General features: G+C 33.9%; 1 protein-coding gene across 1 annotated transcript in view; it reads right to left on the reverse strand.

Moving 5' to 3' along the window:
• Positions 1-18,811, reverse strand: part of LOC145282993 (uncharacterized) — a 29,246-nt gene extending 10,435 nt beyond the window's left edge. Inside the window, exon 1 of the mRNA XM_080132262.1 lies at positions 17,187-18,811. Coding sequence (XP_079988388.1) covers positions 17,187-17,997 — 811 coding nt within the window. The 5' untranslated portion in view covers positions 17,998-18,811. The remainder of the gene's footprint in view (positions 1-17,186) is intronic.
• Between the last annotated feature and the right edge of the window lie 450 nt (positions 18,812-19,261).

Here is a 19,261-nt window from a genome sequence, read left to right on the forward strand (position 1 = left end):
TGGTTTAGTGGGGGATGCCCTTTTCTCTACCCTGCAACCTCTCTCCCACAGAAGAGACGTTGCGAGCCTATCCTTGTTTTATCGTTATTTTCATGGCAGGTGCTCGTCTGAACTCCAACCCCTGGTCCCCCCTCTCGCCAATCTTTCACGAAAAACACCCGTCTAGCTGAATCCACTGTGAAAAATTTCCCCCACTCTATATCTGTGCCTAAATCAAAACGCGGATTCCATGAACAAAGCTTCTTTCTTAGAACTGCACGCCTGTGGAACTTTGTTCCGTCTGCCTGCTTCCCTCCGGACTACAACTTGGATGTCTTCAAGTCCAATGTTAACAAATTCCTAATGAACCGCCCCCTTAAGTAAACACTTCATCAAATCTCCACACTAACGTAATGTACTTGCAATAACCCTTATCCCTGAGTGGCTTCCGGGCCTTGATAAGTGGTGATCACTGTGTAAAAAAAAACAAAAACAAAAAAAAACATGCATAGATTTATTTCCATGCCTGTCATTTTCTGTTTAGCAAGTTTGAAACTAAATTTGTTTATCAGCTTTTTTGTTTCTTCACTTTCTTCCAATTCGAAAGTCGTCTACTCTCATTTCAATAGCGCTTTTTTTATTGGTTAATCAAACGCCCAGCCAATGAATTAAAAAAATAAATAATCAGAAAAAACTTCCCCCCTTAACATCATCGAAAAAATACCAAAAACATTACATAAAAAATAAATAAATAAAAATGTTTCAACATTTGAACAACGCTTGGCTTTAACGGATGATTGTCAGTCTCACCTGATCCATCTCCATTGGTATTTCCAAGAATCCGAGTCAAATTATAAAAGAGTAACGATTGTTTTGATATGACAGAGCAGCAGCAGCAGCAGCATCCAGTCGATAATTCATTGCAAAAAAGACAAAATGAAAAAATGCAAGGAGGGGATATTATATAAGTCCACCCTAATTTTTTTTGTATGTTAAGAGCCTTAAAAATATTAGGAAATAATATTTAATGGTGAGATTTTGCCAAGGCAAATCTTATAAAAAAGTGGAAATTGTAGAGTTGTAAATTTTAAGCTCCTCCCCCAATGTTTGAAGCATCTGTGTTTTTAAAATCTATGGAACTTATGACCGCCCCCTTTCCCTCACTGCCAACAAACAAATCCTTACGGTTACATATCTCGTTGACCACTACATGGCCAAGAAGTAGGTGCTCATTTTACATTAAATTTTTATAGGAAAATTATCCCCCACTTTAAAATGAAAAAATTTTATTATTTAAAAAATCCTTCTTCCATATTATCTGTAAAGGCCATTGTACCATATTAGCCCCTAAAAGTAAATTTTGATTTCTTTTTAGAAGGTAAACTACGTTGGATTGGGTCGTAAAAAATACCAGATTTTCTTATGGGGGATGATATTAATTTTTAACCGCATTGAATATTTTATTATTTAGCACTAGACAATTAGTTACACATCGTCAGATAATAATAAAACTAGTAATACCAAACGATGTACGGTTTAGCATTGGACAAAGCACATTTTGCTACTTAATCTGACAATTATAGTTTTTAAATCAGTAATTAGTAAATTTCTCCTACGTCAATCATAAGACTGGATTCAAAATAAAATTTTCTTTAAAACGGTGTTTTAATATATTTTGGTGTGATTTGTATATTCCAAGAAATTGCAATTTAATTTCGCCTATTAACAACGAAACACGCAGCAACGGCGTGTCTGCGAGTGGTAGATGACTTTTTGGATGTACATGTTTTAAGTCTGTTCATATAAATACTCGACAGGGAAGTTCTGCTAGTCGATGAGGTTTCATATTTTTAAAACAATAAGAGAAAAGAAATGTCTTTATCACAAAATTTGAACAAAATATGTGCAACTTTACAGTCAAAAGTTAGAACATCTTGAAGTTTAGACTTCCTAGTTCAAAAATAAATCAAGATAGAAACTTCATGTAATAGCCAATATATGATTTCTTTTTTTATAAAATTTGAAAAGACTTGGTAGAGAACATTTTACGTGTGGATCGTTAGGAATGATAGCAAGCACCAATATTCGATTGTTTTCTGAGTGCTGTACGTCATGAGCAATGTGTAATGCCGTCATGAGTATAAATTTTTTATATTTTTAATTATTTAGAAAACATTAGTTTTGGATTATGAAAAAAAAAATAATATTTTTGGTAATGTTTTATTTTAGCGTCAGAAAAAAGAATTCAATTCAAGCAGAAAAATGAATAGAAGAAAATTTAGTACTTAAGCACTTATGTTACCGTGTTACTTTTAAAAAATAGTTTCCAGTTAAATTCAAGTTTACAATATCTTTTTTATAATTGATTTATTAGGTGAAAATACAGAATAATTACAAAATACCTTTCTCTCCCATCTTAAGACTGGATTTCTAAATAATAACATTATTTCAACACGGTAACATAAGTGCATACGTACAGAAAGTTTATTTGTATAAAACTAAATGAAAAACACATTTAAACGTGATAAGAATGTTTAATGCAACAAATAAGACGCCCAAAAATGTTATTATTTTTATACATATTTATATTATATTCTGTTACTGTTAATTAATAAATACTGGAAACTTCATTAAAGTTGGCTGATTTCCTGAATTTTGGTAAATTTTTAAGTGAAGGGGGGGGGGGGATCTGCGACTCTAAAACAGTACCCCAAACTTCTGAAATGCTTTATTTAGAAACCCATTCTTAGCATGGGGATAAGGTGTTTTGTAACTATCCTTTACTTTCAGCTAACAATTTAATAAAAAAATATAATTATATTCTACCGACGTTATTATTTAGAAACCTCTTCTTAACATGGAGAGTGTGTTTTGTAACTATCCTGTACTTTCAGCTAACAATGCAATAAAAAAGGATATCGTAAAACTTGAATTTAACTTGAAAATAATATTACAAAAATAACGCCGTAATTTTGTTTGATTTTGTTAAAAAATTGTTTTTGTTTAATTTTGATTCAAACGGCTTCACTCGACACCACTTTTTTTTTTTTTTTTTTTTACTTAAGTAAAAAACGATTCTAAATAAGATAAAGCAAACCACTTATCAAGGTGAATAAAAGAATAACTTATCTTGTCTAGGATAACATTTATTAAGTTTATTTTACAATCCATAGAGGTATCAAAATGTAAAAAAATATATAACAAATTAATGTTACCGAAGGCAAGATAAGTTACTCTTCTACCTTCCTCGATAACTTTTTGGTGTTGTAAATATTTGTTTGAAAAACAAATAGTGTTGAGCGTTACATGAGAACAAGAAAAATTGCCGTGATGTTTCTTGAAATATTTGAAGTCTCGACAATGAGTTAAAAATAAATATTATACAAAACACACAAACCCTTTATTCAGTTAAAGAATAACTTATCTTACCTATGTTAACTAGTGAGAAGGTCGTAACTACAACCATCTGAACCTTCATGGTGTTATGATAATATGTTTAAAATTTTATCAAAATATCTTAAAAAGATCTGGAGATGCAGCTTTTTAATGAGGGTTAGTCTGTGAACTGTGAAAATTTCCTACCATTCTCAGTTACAAGTTTATATGCATTTAATAGAACTGACTTAAAGCAAAATGTCCAGTGAACCACACATTTTTTATACTTTGAATGGTCATAAATTCAGTTCTAGTAGACCAATTTTTACAAATATTTTTTGTTTTTTTATGCTCTTTTCAACAATACTTGATTTGAGTTTATTGGATGTAAAGAAAAAAAAATGGTTTGGTATTGCTTAGTAAAACAAAATAATATAGTAGGCACCGCCAAAACGGGGGAGGGGCAGGTCAGTACTTTTTGACGGACCGTCTTTTTAAAAATCTACCAAAAATCAGGTAATTATCCGATCAATACGAAATTTTCAGCGATTATTAGGAGAAGAATGAACTTTATAGCAGTGTACTTATTTTTCATAAACGATATTTATATATTTTTTTGCTTACAACCCCCTCCCTTGTTTTGAAGTGGGAACAAATATGCTTAAAATAATCATCTGAAACTGAACAAAACATATTGTGTTGTTGTAAGGGACAGAATTATAGATTAAAAAAAAAAAAAAAATGTTTGCATACCTTATTTTGACGTCTGAATATCAGAACTTCGATTGTGTTTAATTATCCCGCTTTTGAGTTTTGAAGTGTGAAATTCGGTGAATATGTTAAGTAAAATAATTAATTTAAGTTAAGCAAAACAAAAAAAATTTTTTTAATATTTATACGAAAAAAGCCATTTTAAAATTTTTGATAAATAAATCAACAATTTTTTTTTAGCGAGCCGAATAATGCATGACCATTATTAAACAGGGCATACTTTGAATAATCGATACAAAAAAAAAATTCGATAAATATTGTGCCCTTTGTGTTAAAAATAGCATCATTTTTTTCGATCCCGTTTGAAAACGTTTGCCGCCTTTCGACTACGGTGGACTAAACACGCTGAAATAATTTTTTTTTATTCTGTTTTAAATTGCCCCCCCCCCCCATTTTGGGGAGCCTGGCCCCCACACACATACACATTAAAAACCAAACTCATACAAATGGTCACCCATCTGGTACTGGCCAGCCTCAGCTTAATAATACATTGAAATTTTCGTCACTGAAAAATAAGTTTTTTTGGCCTGTTTGGTCTTCCATAGTTGTCTTCTTATCAAACGCAAACGTAAACAGAGTCGATCTAGACTCTACATCGACGCGAAATATCTGGTTACCTATATGAATAAGTGGAATTATTTGAAATTCAGGTACTTATATTATAATATTTTTGCATATTCTCTTAGAAAATCATCCTAAATCTTAGTTAGACAATAAATAAATTAATTAATTATTTCAAAAACCTTTTTTTTTTTTAATATTTAAGTACGTTTTTTGTGCAAGACAAAAAATGTCGGTACTCCTGCAGTATTTTACCCACCGATTTCACGATCTTAGCCGAGCGTTGATGAACGCTTTTGGCGTTAACGCCGACGAAAGCCGAGAATTCGGAGCTACGGTGCAAGAACGCTAAAAGTATGTGAATAGCAACAACATTACAAGGAAAAGATATTACACACACACAACAAAATGGATGAAATTAATACAAAAAAGTTGGATAAAATAAATCACAAACACTTACCGTAAGTGTTTTTAAAGTAAAATAAATTTATTTTGTTGAATATTTTTTTTTTTTTTGGTTCATTTTGTTTTCCGATAGCTTTTTTTTTGGGGGGGGGTAAGCAACAGTAATAAACACTTCAATGTTTTTTTTTTTGTTTGTTTTTAACAAAACGTTATTAAACAGTAACAACAATTTTTTTTTTTTTTTTTTTTTTTCAGCAATGTTTGTAGGGGGGGGGGACAACAATTACTGTTTATCTTTAGTTCCGACTGGAAGATTTTCTACTGACTGTAGAGGCAAAGTAGGGAGCAAAGGGTTTTCAGAGGATGTGGAAAGAAGCTCCTTCCCAACCGGGTAGCCTTCCGCGATTTGATATCGCTAAATTAAATAGCTGAAATGAAAGGCTGCGTATTTTTACTTTGAACAATAAAATAACTGAAATGAAACGCTATGTGTGTAATTTCAATGAAAATTATTCGTCTGCTGCGCGTTCGTTTGAAGCGCCCTGATTGGCTGATAGAGTATCGTACCGCTCGCCATGTTCCGGCGTTTTCCGACGGATGTCGATCAACGCTCGGCTAAGATCGTGAAATCGGTGGGTAAAATACTGCAGGAGTACCAAAATGTCAATTGTTAACTTTTTGGGAAAATTTAACATTTAAAATTTAATTAAAAATAGTAGAAAAGGTTTTACATTATTCTGTTTTCTATATGATAAAATTCAGGGTTTTATCTTTCTGGAAAAAAAAAGTTACTCAGAAATAATGGATTTTAATAAATATAATTTAGTTTTAAAAAACAACAACAACTTCATTTTGCGGCCATTTTTGGCGGTGCCTATAATATAGAAATAATAATAATAATAATAATAATAATAATAATAAAAAATATGAGTAACATTATACTTACTTGCATAAAAACGTATTTCGTGTTATCAGCTTTAAAGAAATTAATAACAATAATAACTCGATCGTATTTGCCAATTAAAAACCACGACATACATTTACGACATACAGTCCCAGTGAAAATCCAAGATGGTGTCCGGAAAGCAGCTTCGCAGAAAACTACAGAAGTTAAATAAATAAATAAATAAATCACCTCGATAAGAATGTCAATCTCTTTCGAACAGAAATAATTTTATTTAATTTTATTTATTTCAATATTTGGTAAATGTTATCTTACAACAGAACACCGACCACGCTAATTTGTTTTTGTTTTTTTAGGGGTATTCGAGGTCGCTGACAACGAATCTGATAATCAAACCCACCGCAAATTTACCGTTTGCATATGAACCCCTGGAACCTAGGACTATTTCGCCATTCCACCGCCTTCGGTAGTGTTTTCTTACACGGTGCGCATGCGCGTAGTAAAGTGACTTATCACATCGCGGAGGAATCCTTTTAGCGGACATTTGAAATAATAAAGTTAAAAAAAAATGTTCAATGTTCATTTTTTTTTTTTTTTTTGGTAAATGTTACCTTACGCTACAACAGAACACTGATTACTCTAATTTATTTTCTTAAAGGTATTCGGGTTGAATCCAAGTTTAGCGTTACAAATTCCAGAGAATGTTTTGAGGATAGGCACTATTGTCAAACGAATTATTTTGCGCTACATATTATTTTTTGTTTTAAAAATTAACCATTGTAAGCATAGAACAAATTATCGAAGCCGGTGATTTTGTTTAATTTATCGCCTTCATCTAAATTGAAAATTAAAATGTCCGCTTGTCTTCTTCATAAAGTCATCTTTTAATCTGATTCGTCGATTTTTTTCTTCGAGAGTGACCTGCCCTTTATTTTTTTTTTTGGAGGGGGTGTGTGTTCCCGTTATTTAAAATATAATTAAATAATGAAAAAAATTATTAAACAAGATTTGAGCAAAATAAAATAAAACAAATATTATTAAACATTTATTTTACATTTGAATGGAATAAAATAAATTTATTTTACATTTGAACGGAATAAAATAAATTTATTTTACATTTGAACGGAAGTAAAGAAAGCAAAACAAACGAAAAAATGTTTGTTTAATTATATTTTAAATAAAGGGAAAATTTCACACTCCCCTCCCCACCTCCAAAAAAAGAAAGGGCAGGTCACCCTTAAAGAAAAAATCGACCAATCAGATTAAAGAATGACTGTAGCGAGCTGCTACTACTACGAGACTAGGCTCTATTCTCACCTTAGTTCTCTCTTTCTCCCTACTCTTTTCTCTTTTCCTTCCTTTCTTCTTATACGTCATCAGAGGTTCCAGTCAATGAAAAGCGAGAACGGTTTACGTGGGACATTCGAGTGAAGGAAACGTCCTTACTTCCACAGCGACTAGAGACAGAACACACGCCTCACTCCTCAGCTCCCATTAGGTAGCCAAGAGGAGCATTGAACATTAATACAGACTTTACAAAAGGCACTGTCTTTCTTTGTAACCCGAGTTTCGGGAAAACACACATATATATTGGATATATAAAACCTCATGAATTCATAACAAAGTCGCGTTACATGTCCTCATTTTTATAAGAAGACAATGCCTTCTTTTACCAGTATTTCTTTCTATTTCAGCGCTCCCGCCGCTCCAGTTCTCCCTGTTATCGGAGGCGCCCCGAAGTGGGGAGCCTACTGAAATGGTGACCTCTAATTAGTACCCATGTTAATGTATGGTAATAATACCATATGACCTTATGAAGAAGACAAGCGGACATTTTTATTTTCAATTTAGAAGAATGCGATAAATTAAACAAAATCACAGGCTTCGATAATTTGTTCTATGCTCACAATGGTTAATTTTTTAAACAAAAAATAATATGTAGCGCAAAATAATTCGTTTGGCAATAGTGCCCATCTTAAAAAAATTCTCTGGAATTTGTAACGCTAAACTTGGATTCAACCAGTATTCGAGGTCGCTGAGAACGAATCTGATAATCAAACCCGCCACAAATTTACCGTTTGCATGGTATGAACCCCATAGACCTTGGGACTATTTTGTGTCATTTCGCCGCCTTCGGTAGTGTTTTTCTTACATGATACGTTCATGTGCGAATGGGCATAGTGAAGTGTCTTATCACATTGCGTAGGAATCTTTCTAATAAGAAAGTTAAAAAAAAAAAAATGTGGTTCATTTTTTTTTTCGTCTTACATAGTTGTTAATGCTTTTTTAATTGATAAAAAAATAAAGTTTTGATGAGCGGTTTACAAAAAGCACCAAACACATTTTTACGTTTTTCATCCTTTTTTTTTTGGGGGGGGGGTTATTCCATTAACAGGTGCTTCTGCAGTTTAATTAACCATCTTTCCGTAAGTAATGCGCCGACATTTACCATTTTACAAAAATTCTGTTTACATTGGGGAGGGGTGGGGGGGGAGTGGTGGTGATGCGTGGGCGCGCCTGCCTGGAAAAACGGTTAATTAAACTATGCATCTATGGCCTAAAAACAGTTGTTCTCTATTTAGAAACAGTTGTTATCTCCCCTTTTCCAAAGTTGCGCATTAGAAATTAATTTTGTCTTGTAAAGCCTACTGTAGTTTGTTTAGAAGTTAGGTTAAATTTTGGATTTTTTTAATTTCGCGATGGAAAATTTATTTATAGTAATAAAAGATACAATTATTTGAAATTCAGGTATTTATGTTATAATATTTATGTTATAATATTTATGTTATAATATTTATGTTATAATATTTATGTTATAATATTTTTGCATATTCTTATTACAAATCATCCTAAATCTTATTTAGACAAAAAAAAAAAAAAAAAAAATTGATTCAAAAAGTTAAAAAAAATATTTAATTGTTCATTCATCGGCACAAAAAAATAGCGGTGAATGGCGTTTATTTTTTTAAAAAAAAGTGTGTAATGGGTAAATATCAGCAAAGGTATTGAAAGGATGTGCAAATCATGCTCACTTTGCCAGGAACACGAAGATGCGCATAAACACAAACTAATTCACCCACATGACATTCCATCTCAGCCTTAAATATTCATCATATCAGACGTAATCACCTTCCTTAGCTGATCAGAACCAGGAAAAGAAGAACATTGCGAATAGTTACATGGGAGATCAGTAAGAATGAAAATCCAAATGATCATTATAATGGAACCAGAAAATACCACAATTATTCTCATGTCAATGTGTATGCGTATAAAACCTCGATAAATGTTGCAATATGTTTCATATCATGAGAAGAGTATGATTAAAGAATATTAAAAGGTTCTATTTATTGACACTGACGATAGGAACTATCACGCTCTGCTAGCAAATAATCAGACACTGGAATCAATAAGACATACTGAATATTTCAAAATTTTTATATAGTCCGTGAGATTTTTTCAACTTTCTTGTTGAAAGATGTTAGTTGGGTATATAAAAAAAATAAACCTCAGCTTTCCTTTTCCTGCGTAATTTTAGTATAATATTTCAAGGGTCTTTCTTCTGTTATCAGCCACTTCTCTCGTTATCATCTAAGTTCCACACAAGCTTCTTCATTTGTCTCATTATCGTTTATTTTCAATCAGATTTACACTTTAAATGGCATCTTTTAGACCAGGGGTGGGCAAACTATGGCCCGCGGGCCGCCAAAGGAAGTCATGCTGTCTTCCAAGTACTGAATATTGAATGCCCAAAAGGATTTTATATTCAGTAATATGAAAATTAATTGCATTTTTTCTTTGAAAATTTTTTATTTTGCCTATTTTAGATATCAGTTATATTTGAAAATATACTATGCGACCCAGTAAAATTTGATTTTTTTAATGTGGCCCTTGCACTGGAAAGTTTGCCCACCCCTGTTTTAGACTGAGTGTATATGGATGGCTTAAGAATTTAATTGCCAAAATTTCGTATTTTGATTCATCTCCATCACATAATAATCTGCTCCAGTGGGTTCAATTTTAAAGTTTTAGGCCCATAACCTGTTTTGAGTTTCATTGTCAATGAAAAATATTAAGAATAGACAGAAAATCAAAACATAAAATATAGAACACGTGCAGATGGATAGAGAGAAATTTTTATTAAACACAAGTAAAGGCATATGGAATATTTACAAAGCCCGACGTATCGTTCTTTTGTGCTAATAAAAACCTTATTTAAAGAGTATACAGTATTTGCTTTACTTACAACAGGGGAATAAGAAAGACAAGTGTTATCTTCTAACACTAGTAACTCCCTTTTTGTTTCAGTGTTTCCTTCGAATAAAAGTTAATTCGTGCTTTAGTCAAAAAAGTTGGTGCTATTCCTGGGAGATGGTGACACTTTACTTTTTTTTCAGTCAGATATGACCTGCTACATTCTTCAGTTGGATTTTCTTCTAAAGCAATCATTTTCAACTAAAGATATAAATTTCATTATTCGATTTGATATATTTTGAAGTAGTTAGCAAATGAAAATCGGGTACCACACAATAAAAAACGAGGGGCTTTTAGACTCGAGTTTGCCATTGAGTTGACTTTTGATCTCTTCACGCTTGGAAGGAATATTAACTGTATAAATATTTGTGATTCTATGTCTAATTAAACCTTGAAAATTTTTAAACAAATACTTATAAAATTTATATTCTTAATCAAACTTCCCCGATATATATCTAAAATTTAGAAATAATATCTATTTTTTGAGGACTAATAGAGCAAGTTTTTATTAAGGGATAGCCTGTTTCTTTAATTTGAAATGTATTTACGGAGTAATATTCAAGAAAAGGATATATTTGTGCAATAATTTAGAAACCAATCATTCCTCTAATTTTTCTGAATATGGCATAATTTCTCTTTAAATTTTTGATTGGGATGAAAAACGAAAAGAGAAAGAAACACAATAAAGTTGATTTTTGAAATGCTCTGGAGGCCCTCTTAATTTTAATTAGATTCTTCCATTAGTACTGCTAACTTATTACTAATTTGGAAGTGATGGTATACTTGAATCAATCCAAAGTGATCAATATCCTGCATAAACACATGTTTAAAAGCTGTGTTATCAAAACAGCCTCATTATGTTTTTATATTATTTTATATAAGACTAGCAAAAGTACCCGTCGTTGACTGGGTTCAAAAACAGCCTTGAGGCAAAGTTGGAAATTAAAGTGTGAAAAAAAAGTGCGACGTAACCACTGGGCCACCGTGACATACAACAGGATCACATTTGAATTTATTTAAGTATTAAAAACAGGTGGGCGTAATAAAAGTTAACTCTGCTGCTTCTATTTGACCTAATTAATGAGGTCAAATAGAAGTCACGTAGTTAACTTGGGTTTGTTTACCCAATTTTGACTGTTTTTTTCCCAACAGTTGTTGGGGAAGGGGAAACCAGCTCCCCATTGTCCAGATTGATTAGCAATTATCTGATATAAGAGGAGTTTGTCCCACATTGATCAAAGCTGATTGCTTCTGGACGTTTCCCGGTGTGATGCCAAGAACACGACCCAGTTTGAATTGAGTTTCACTTTATTTATACTAAAAAGTAGGACAAACAGGGGACAGAGCCAAATAGCACGGATCTCATAAAAGTCGACGTAAATAAATATAGAGGCGACCAGTGTTCCCAAATTGTAGACATTGTTATCTAGGGGCTATATAAACAGTTGTAAGCGATTGTAACGACCCCGGGAGCGTGTGCGGAAGAAGCCTTTGCAAGACATACACGAAATGGTCACACACATTTTGCCTTTTATATATACAGATAATCTCCTCGGCGTTGCCCGGAAGCATACTAGTTTAACATAAAGTTCATGTTTTATTCATATATATTTTTTACCGCATTTGACAGAAAGATCCTCAAATTTAACAAGATACATCTGAAGGTCAGAGATTACATTGACAGAAACGCTGTGTAACTAAATAGATTTTACCATTGTTTTCATTTGATTTTTATATAATAGACTTTATCTGCAGTTATCTACAAGGATTTTTGTTTGTTTTGAATTTAGGTAGATGGGTACATCATCACACGAGTCATGATTTTGAGATGAGATATAGTCACAAATTCTATTAAGAATAGCTCGACTGCCTCAGTGATTACTCTCTAGCAAGCATTGTTAGCACTATTGTAAAATTGTCTTGAAGGTTCAGAACCAACTCGATGAACCTGATTAAAGTAACGTTTATGATGGGCAATAGCAGAAAAACTAAGAGAAGAAAATCAAAGTGGAGAATAAAGCAACAGCATTCTGGGGCATTCTAAAGGGACGTAACATAGAAGGCTGCATAAAATAATACCCATCACCTTTCCAAGTTAAATAACTCCTATAGTAGAGACAATCAGTAGGAACTTCACAGAAAACAAGTGTTGTTGTGTCACAAAGGTAGAAAGAAAAACTTATCACATACGACAGCACATCCTCAACAATTTTGTCCACGTAACCCGACACGAGCCTAAACAACTCCATCAATTTTAACCCAAATACCTCTGATAATGCGACATTACACAATCCCAAATAATGTTAATTTGAACTAGAACATTTCCGACGATTCAACAAGACACAATTCTGAACAAATCTGTTGATTCAAACTCTAACGATTCGACATGATTCCAAATGCAATGACTCAACACAACACATTACCAGAGCAATGTTTTTGGCTTTTTATAGCCCTGGGATGAACTCATTTTCGCCCCTAGGTAGGCCCAATTTTGACATTAGACAATTCTAGAGTGCTTCTGCACATGCTCGCCCCACTCCTCTCTGATCTCGAGATCATAAAAATGACAATGTTGAGCTGGTTGCTTTTTCCTGGTACTTTGCCTTAAGGACTCAGTAACTTCCTTAGTGGCGCTTTCGTCAGTCTCATCATTGAACTCTTCCTGCTCTAGATCCTTGAGTGCATCATTTTCTACGAGGGGTGGGCAATAAGTAATGCCCCTGACCCACTTCCCATAGCAGTAGAGCAACGAAACTTGGAACAGTTATTAGTTTTTCTCTACATAGGAACCACCCAGACTTAGGCATTTTTCCCATCGTTTGATGCAACTCTGGAAACTGTTTTTGTAGAACACACCACATTGGTCCTCCAACCACAACGTGACTTCATAAATCAAGGCTGCATCATCTGGGAAACGCCTTCCTTTCAAAAACAACTTCATGGCTGGGAAGAGGTGAAAGTCAGAGGGTGCAACGTCAGGAGAGTAGGGAGAATGGGGAGGATTTCATAACCACATGCCCGCGCTTCTGATCTGGCGACATGCGAGGTGTGGACCGGAGCGTTGTCCTGCAGGAAGAGGAGGGTACTTTTGCTGATCTTGCCCTGCCTCTTGATTTAGATAGCTTCCCTTAATTTCCTCAAAAGTGAAGCATAATAGGTTCCTGTAATTGTGGTACCCTTTGCCAGGAAATCTGTCATCACTACTCCGTCCTGGTCCCAAAAGACTGTGAGCATGACCTTGCCAGTGGAGGGCTGCACCCTTGCCTTCTTTGGAGATGGTGAGTCCAAGTGCTTCCACTGCATTGACTGGGCTTTGGTCTCTGGATCATAGTGATGGACCCAGGTTTCATCCTGTGTAATCAGTCTTTTGAAAAACTTTGACTCATCTTCTTGGCACATCTCCAAATTCATCCTCGAGCACTCAACGTGTTCTCGCTTCTGGAATGGTGTGAGCAACCTGGGAATCCATCTGGCAGACACCTTATGCATATGCAAATGGTCATGAATGATAGTTTCCACAGACCCTGTACTAATCTTGACATCTTGGGTTATTTGGCGAATAGTAATGCGCCGATCTTCCAAAATGGCAGCCTCAACTTGACAGACAGATGCCTCATCAATGGCAGAAGGGGGGGGGGCGACCAGGTCTGGGAGCTGTTTCCACAGATCTCCGGCCATGTTTAAATTCACGATACCAGCGTTTTATAAGGTCATATGATGGGGCATTATTACCATAAGTTTCTTTCATTTCATCAAAAGTCTCCTATGGTGTGTATCCTTTCAAATACAAAAACCGGATCACTGCTCGACATTCAACAGGCTCCATTTCACACCTGACTCAGTTCAAACACCTGTAAAACAGAAACCACAATTAGTTCAGAGCTATAATTTGCCACATAACCCGTAGAGATATAAATCATTGCACATGCAAAATTTCAGCTAGATCAGACAACTGGAAGTTGGTCAGGGGCATTACTTATTGCACGCCCCTTGAAAGGAGTTTTCTTCATGCAGTGTTCATACAGCAGCAGGGCGTTGTTATCTGAGGAGGTAATTTTATCATGTTGGCACGATGGGTACACATCCTTTATGTGGTATTGTGATCAATCAACTGAGACCAAGTGTTGGCTATTGATTTTTCATCACCATACCCATGTTGAACCATGCTGTACATCTTACTCACAGATTCTTTACCCAAACAGCATCTCTTTCATTATACATATTAGTAATTGCATTGTCGGGCACCACCACTTCAGTGATACCATTGACACAGATCCTATAGGTGTTTAGTACATTTGCAGGTGCAGGCGTTGCTGCCTTGTCATCTTTAGGTGTAATGTTGTGCGGAGATAGTGCCCAAAGATCTTGTACCTTGTTCTTGCTTTTCTTTTAAAAGTTTCTTATCGCTTTGTTTTTTTCTGGGGATGGGGCATTCTACCGGATGCCAAACATTCTCCCATTAATTTAGTTACTCTAACCTAGAGATCTTTTTAAGATTCTAACCGTCCCTTTAAGTGCTATTATTTGTATTTCTTTTGTACTTAGTTCACCAGGTATAATAGCCAGATAGTTTCGGAAATTCTTTTTCATTAGTACAGTTGCTTCTATGATGACTGGTATGATTGGTACCATCTTAATATTCCAGTTTCCTTTCATGTCGTACATACGTCCTTGGTATTTTGTTATTTTCTCTCTCTCTGCTCTGCTAAGGCCAGCATCACAATGTACTTTATTGTGTAGTGGGACATCTAAATTATTTTGTTTACCATTATTAATAGATTGGTCAACTTTACAAATTACAATGTTCTCTTCATACCGAGATGTCTCATGGATTGCCTGTACCTGAGAAACATTGTGGTCTGTGGCTAAGGCACACACAAATTCTCTGTGTTGTCTTTTTATAGATTTCATTTAACCATTGCTGTGGTACTCAAGTAAGTTGGTCAGCTCTGTTATCATGAAACTTAATGAGCCTCATATCAATCGTCAGTATAGTTTGGTGATATTTCTTTTATTATTTTACTTTGATTAGTTTTAAGAGATCAAGGAGTTCTATATCCTGGGGATGACATTTCATTTCATTACGATTTGAATTTATACCCCAATGTATTTTGTGCCAGCTTGGTCTTCCACTGATTATTTCTAAGTATTTCTTCAGGTTTGTTTTCATTACGCCAATTGTTCCTATTACAAATGGTATAACGTTGATTTCTTCAAGGGACTATGTCATTTGAAAATCATTCTTTAGGTCTTGATATTTTATTATCTTTTTCAGTGTGTATTTCCATGTGTTTTTTTTTCAAATTCTTATTCCATGAAGATGCATATCCACATATTAAATAAGTGTATTGTTTTTCACTAGTATGTGTTTGCATATGTGATTTTGACAAGAATATGGTTGCTAACCTGCGTTTGTTCATATGTATTTCTTAACATCACTATTCTGTGAAAATTCTGATGGACACTCTATAAGTTGAATATTTGGCAAAGGTTAACTTATAGAGTACGCTTAATAGAGAGTCTCCTAATAATTCCCATTCTTGTGTGTTAGTAGTATTTTAGGTGAGCATTTTCTACAAATCGATCTCCATAAGCTTGACAAGAATATGGTCGTATGTGACGTTTTATATTTTCTGTAATTATTTTTACAATGTAGATACTGTCCATTTAAGGTTTGTTATTTGTATTTCACTACAACTTGATCTGGTGTTAACACTTGATTTCCTTGTAAATTAGTATATAGCTATGTCCAAGAAGTATTATTGTGGTTTCAAGCCCAACCAAAAGTGATGGTATATAGTATGAAATCAATTCTCCTTCTCGTTAGTGTTAATATTGAATTTTGTGTAAAATCCACAAATTGGACAAGAATATTGTCGCTAACCTGTGATTGTTCATATGTGTTTCTTAAGATCACTATTCTGTGAAAATTCTGATGGACACTCTATAAGTAATGCATCTAACATTATTTATTAATTTGGTGATGTTTCTTTTTTATTATTTTAATTTGATTAGTTTTAACAGATCGAAGGGCTCTATCCTTGGGGCTAACACTTGATTTTATTACAATTTAAATTTATATTCGAGGACTTTTTAAAGAATATATGTTGTTCCCTTTATGGTTGCTATCTGCATTCCATGTAATCTTGGTCTTCCAAGGATTATTTCCAAGTATTTCTTTTTTTTTATTAAGCCAGTTTCTCCTATCACAAATTGTGTAATGCTGATTTCTTTAAGGGGACATGTTTTTAAATCATTCTTTAGGTTCTATTTTATTGTTTCCAGTGTGTTTTCTCAAAACTTTTGTTCCATGACGATACATATCAACACATTAAATGATTGTATACTTTCTCACTAATATATATTCGCACATGCAGTTTCAGATCAGAATTCCATGCAAAAGTAGATCCACAATCTACAAGAATGTGATTGTTAACCTGGGTTTGTCTGCATGTGTTTCTTAAGGTTAACTATTCTTCCATAAAGATGCATATCCACAAACGTATTGTTTCTCACTTTTTCATACTCTTCAATGGAAGTTCTTAGAAACAAGGATGCTTCTTCAAGAAGCTAACACTTGATCTCTATATAAGATACATAAATATTCGAATGCTCTATAAAAGTTATCTCTTTACATCTCAAACACTGAATTCAGTATGCCTTCTAAGAACATAGTTTTTATCACTTTTTTGTTTCATTTTTTGCCTGTGTGAATTCATGTCTGCTTCTTCAGAGAATCCTTTTCTGCAAAAAAAGCTGCACAAACCTGACAAGAATATGGTTTCTTTTCCCTGTGTGCGTTCTCTCCCTGCTCTCTTCCCTGTGTGTGTTCGCATATTAGTCTTTAGAATCGAGTTTTTGGAAAATGTGGAACCACAAATCTTGCAAGAATAGGGTTTCTTTCCTACGTGTTCAGATATGAGATGTCAGATGAGAATTCATTGAAAATGCTGAATATTAACCTGACAAGAAAATGGTCGATCACCTGTGTGTGTTCTCATATGATATTTCAGATGACAATTGTTTGAAAATCCCAAACCACAATCTTGACAAGAATATGGTTTCTCTCCTGTGTGTGTACGCATGTGCTTCTTTAGTGTTGAATTCATTGAAAATGCGGACCCACAAACCTGACAAGAATATGGTCGCTCACCCGTGTGTGTTCTCATATGATATGTTAGATCAGAATTTCTTGAAAATGCTGAACCACAAACTTTACAAGAATATTCTTTCTTTTTTCTGTGTGTACGCATGTGAGTTTTGAGAAAAGAATTCATTGAAAATGCAGATCCACACACCTGACAAGAATATGGTCGCTCACCTGTGTGCGTTCGCATATGATTTTTCAGATCAGAATTACTTGAAAATGCTAAATCACAAACCTGACAACAATATGGTTTTTCTCCTGTGTGTGTTCGCATGTGAGTCTTTAGAGCAGAATTCATCGAAAATGCGAACCCACACACCTGACAAGAATATGATCGCTCACCTGTGTGAGTTTTCATATGAGATTTCAGATGAGAAGTCTGGGAAAATTTTGCTCCACAAACCTGACAAGAATATGGCTTCTCGCCTGTGTGTGTGCGTAGATGAATTTTGAGATGAGTTGAATTTTTAAATGCAGAGCCACAAACTTTACAAATATATGGTCTCTCTAAAGTATGCATTATAATGTGTCTTTCCATGGAAGAACTATTTGTAAATGCAGCTCCACAAATCTGACAAGAATATGGTTTTTCTCCTGTATGCATTCGCTAATGAATTTTAAGATAATCATTTTGTGAAAAAGCAGCTCCACAAACTTGACAAGAATATGATTTTTCAACCAAATGCTTTTCCATATCTATATTAAGATTATTATTTGTTAAAAAATGGGAATTACAATTCTTACAATAACAACCTTCCTTCGTTCTTTGCTAGTATAAAAAATAATTTTTAAAAAACTCAGAAATATATCCTTGCTCACTTTCAGGTGAAAATTCTTTAGATGCACACATTGAAAACAATATGATTTTTCTCTATTGCATGCAGCTTAAAAATGGATTTTGCTTTAAATGTAAAAAATCAGTAAAACTCTTAAATTATAATCTGTTTTTCGTATACTTTTCACCACATAAAATTTCTCAAGAACTCTAGAACTTGTTTTGAAAAACTGAGCAACATGGGTTCACAGGAAAATATGGCAGCAATATTCTAAAATAGATCCAAATATTTGTTCATGTTTTGCTGATTTGATATCAGAGGTTTTATCTGCAAATAAAGAAAAAATGTAGTAAACAGAAATACAAATACAGAAAAAAGAAACTACAAATAGAAATACTGTCGAATACGGAATTATTTTGGAGGAAAGAAAATATGTTTAAAGCTTGCAACGAAATAGCGTTGCTTACAAAGCATCTTTTCTTTACCAGTTTAGATACACTCTTGCCTTCTAGATCTAATAAAAAGTCCAACTGTTCTTCTATGCCAAAGGAAACGCTTTCAAATTCTTCTAATCAGTCTTCTATTTCTCGCTTGAATACAGAAAACACTTTTGCAAAACCTCATTCTTCTTTAATCCTTCCAGATTTGTTTGTTTTTTAAAGAGGTTTTTGCATTACATTGAAATTTTCTGGTGAGAGAAAATCCTCCATGCTGTAAAATCAAATAACAATTCTTGTATTAATTAACAAAGTGGAGACATTTCCATTGTAATGTGTCAGAATTATCTTTGCGATGAGGGGGAAGAAAAAGATGTTTAAAGCTTGCAACAAAATGACAGTGTTGCTTTTCTTGTAACTGTAACAATTTATGTAGAGGAACTTAACACACGTATCTTCTGTCTGTAAATAAAAAACTGCTGATTTCCTGTTCTGCGAGACTTGAGTGTCCTAGATAAACCCGGCATGTGCCACAAACTTTAGCACTGACTCGTTCTTTATTCCGAGTCATGCTCATTCGTTCTATCACCTGAAGATCTTGGAGACTATTCATGTTTGCTTGAAAAAGCCTTCTCTCTGCAAGCAAAGGAAATGT

This window comes from Euprymna scolopes, chromosome 1, assembly GCF_053919585.1.
Source record: "Euprymna scolopes isolate OS-2025 chromosome 1, ASM5391958v1, whole genome shotgun sequence".
Classification (NCBI taxonomy): Eukaryota; Metazoa; Mollusca; class Cephalopoda; order Sepiida; family Sepiolidae; genus Euprymna; species Euprymna scolopes.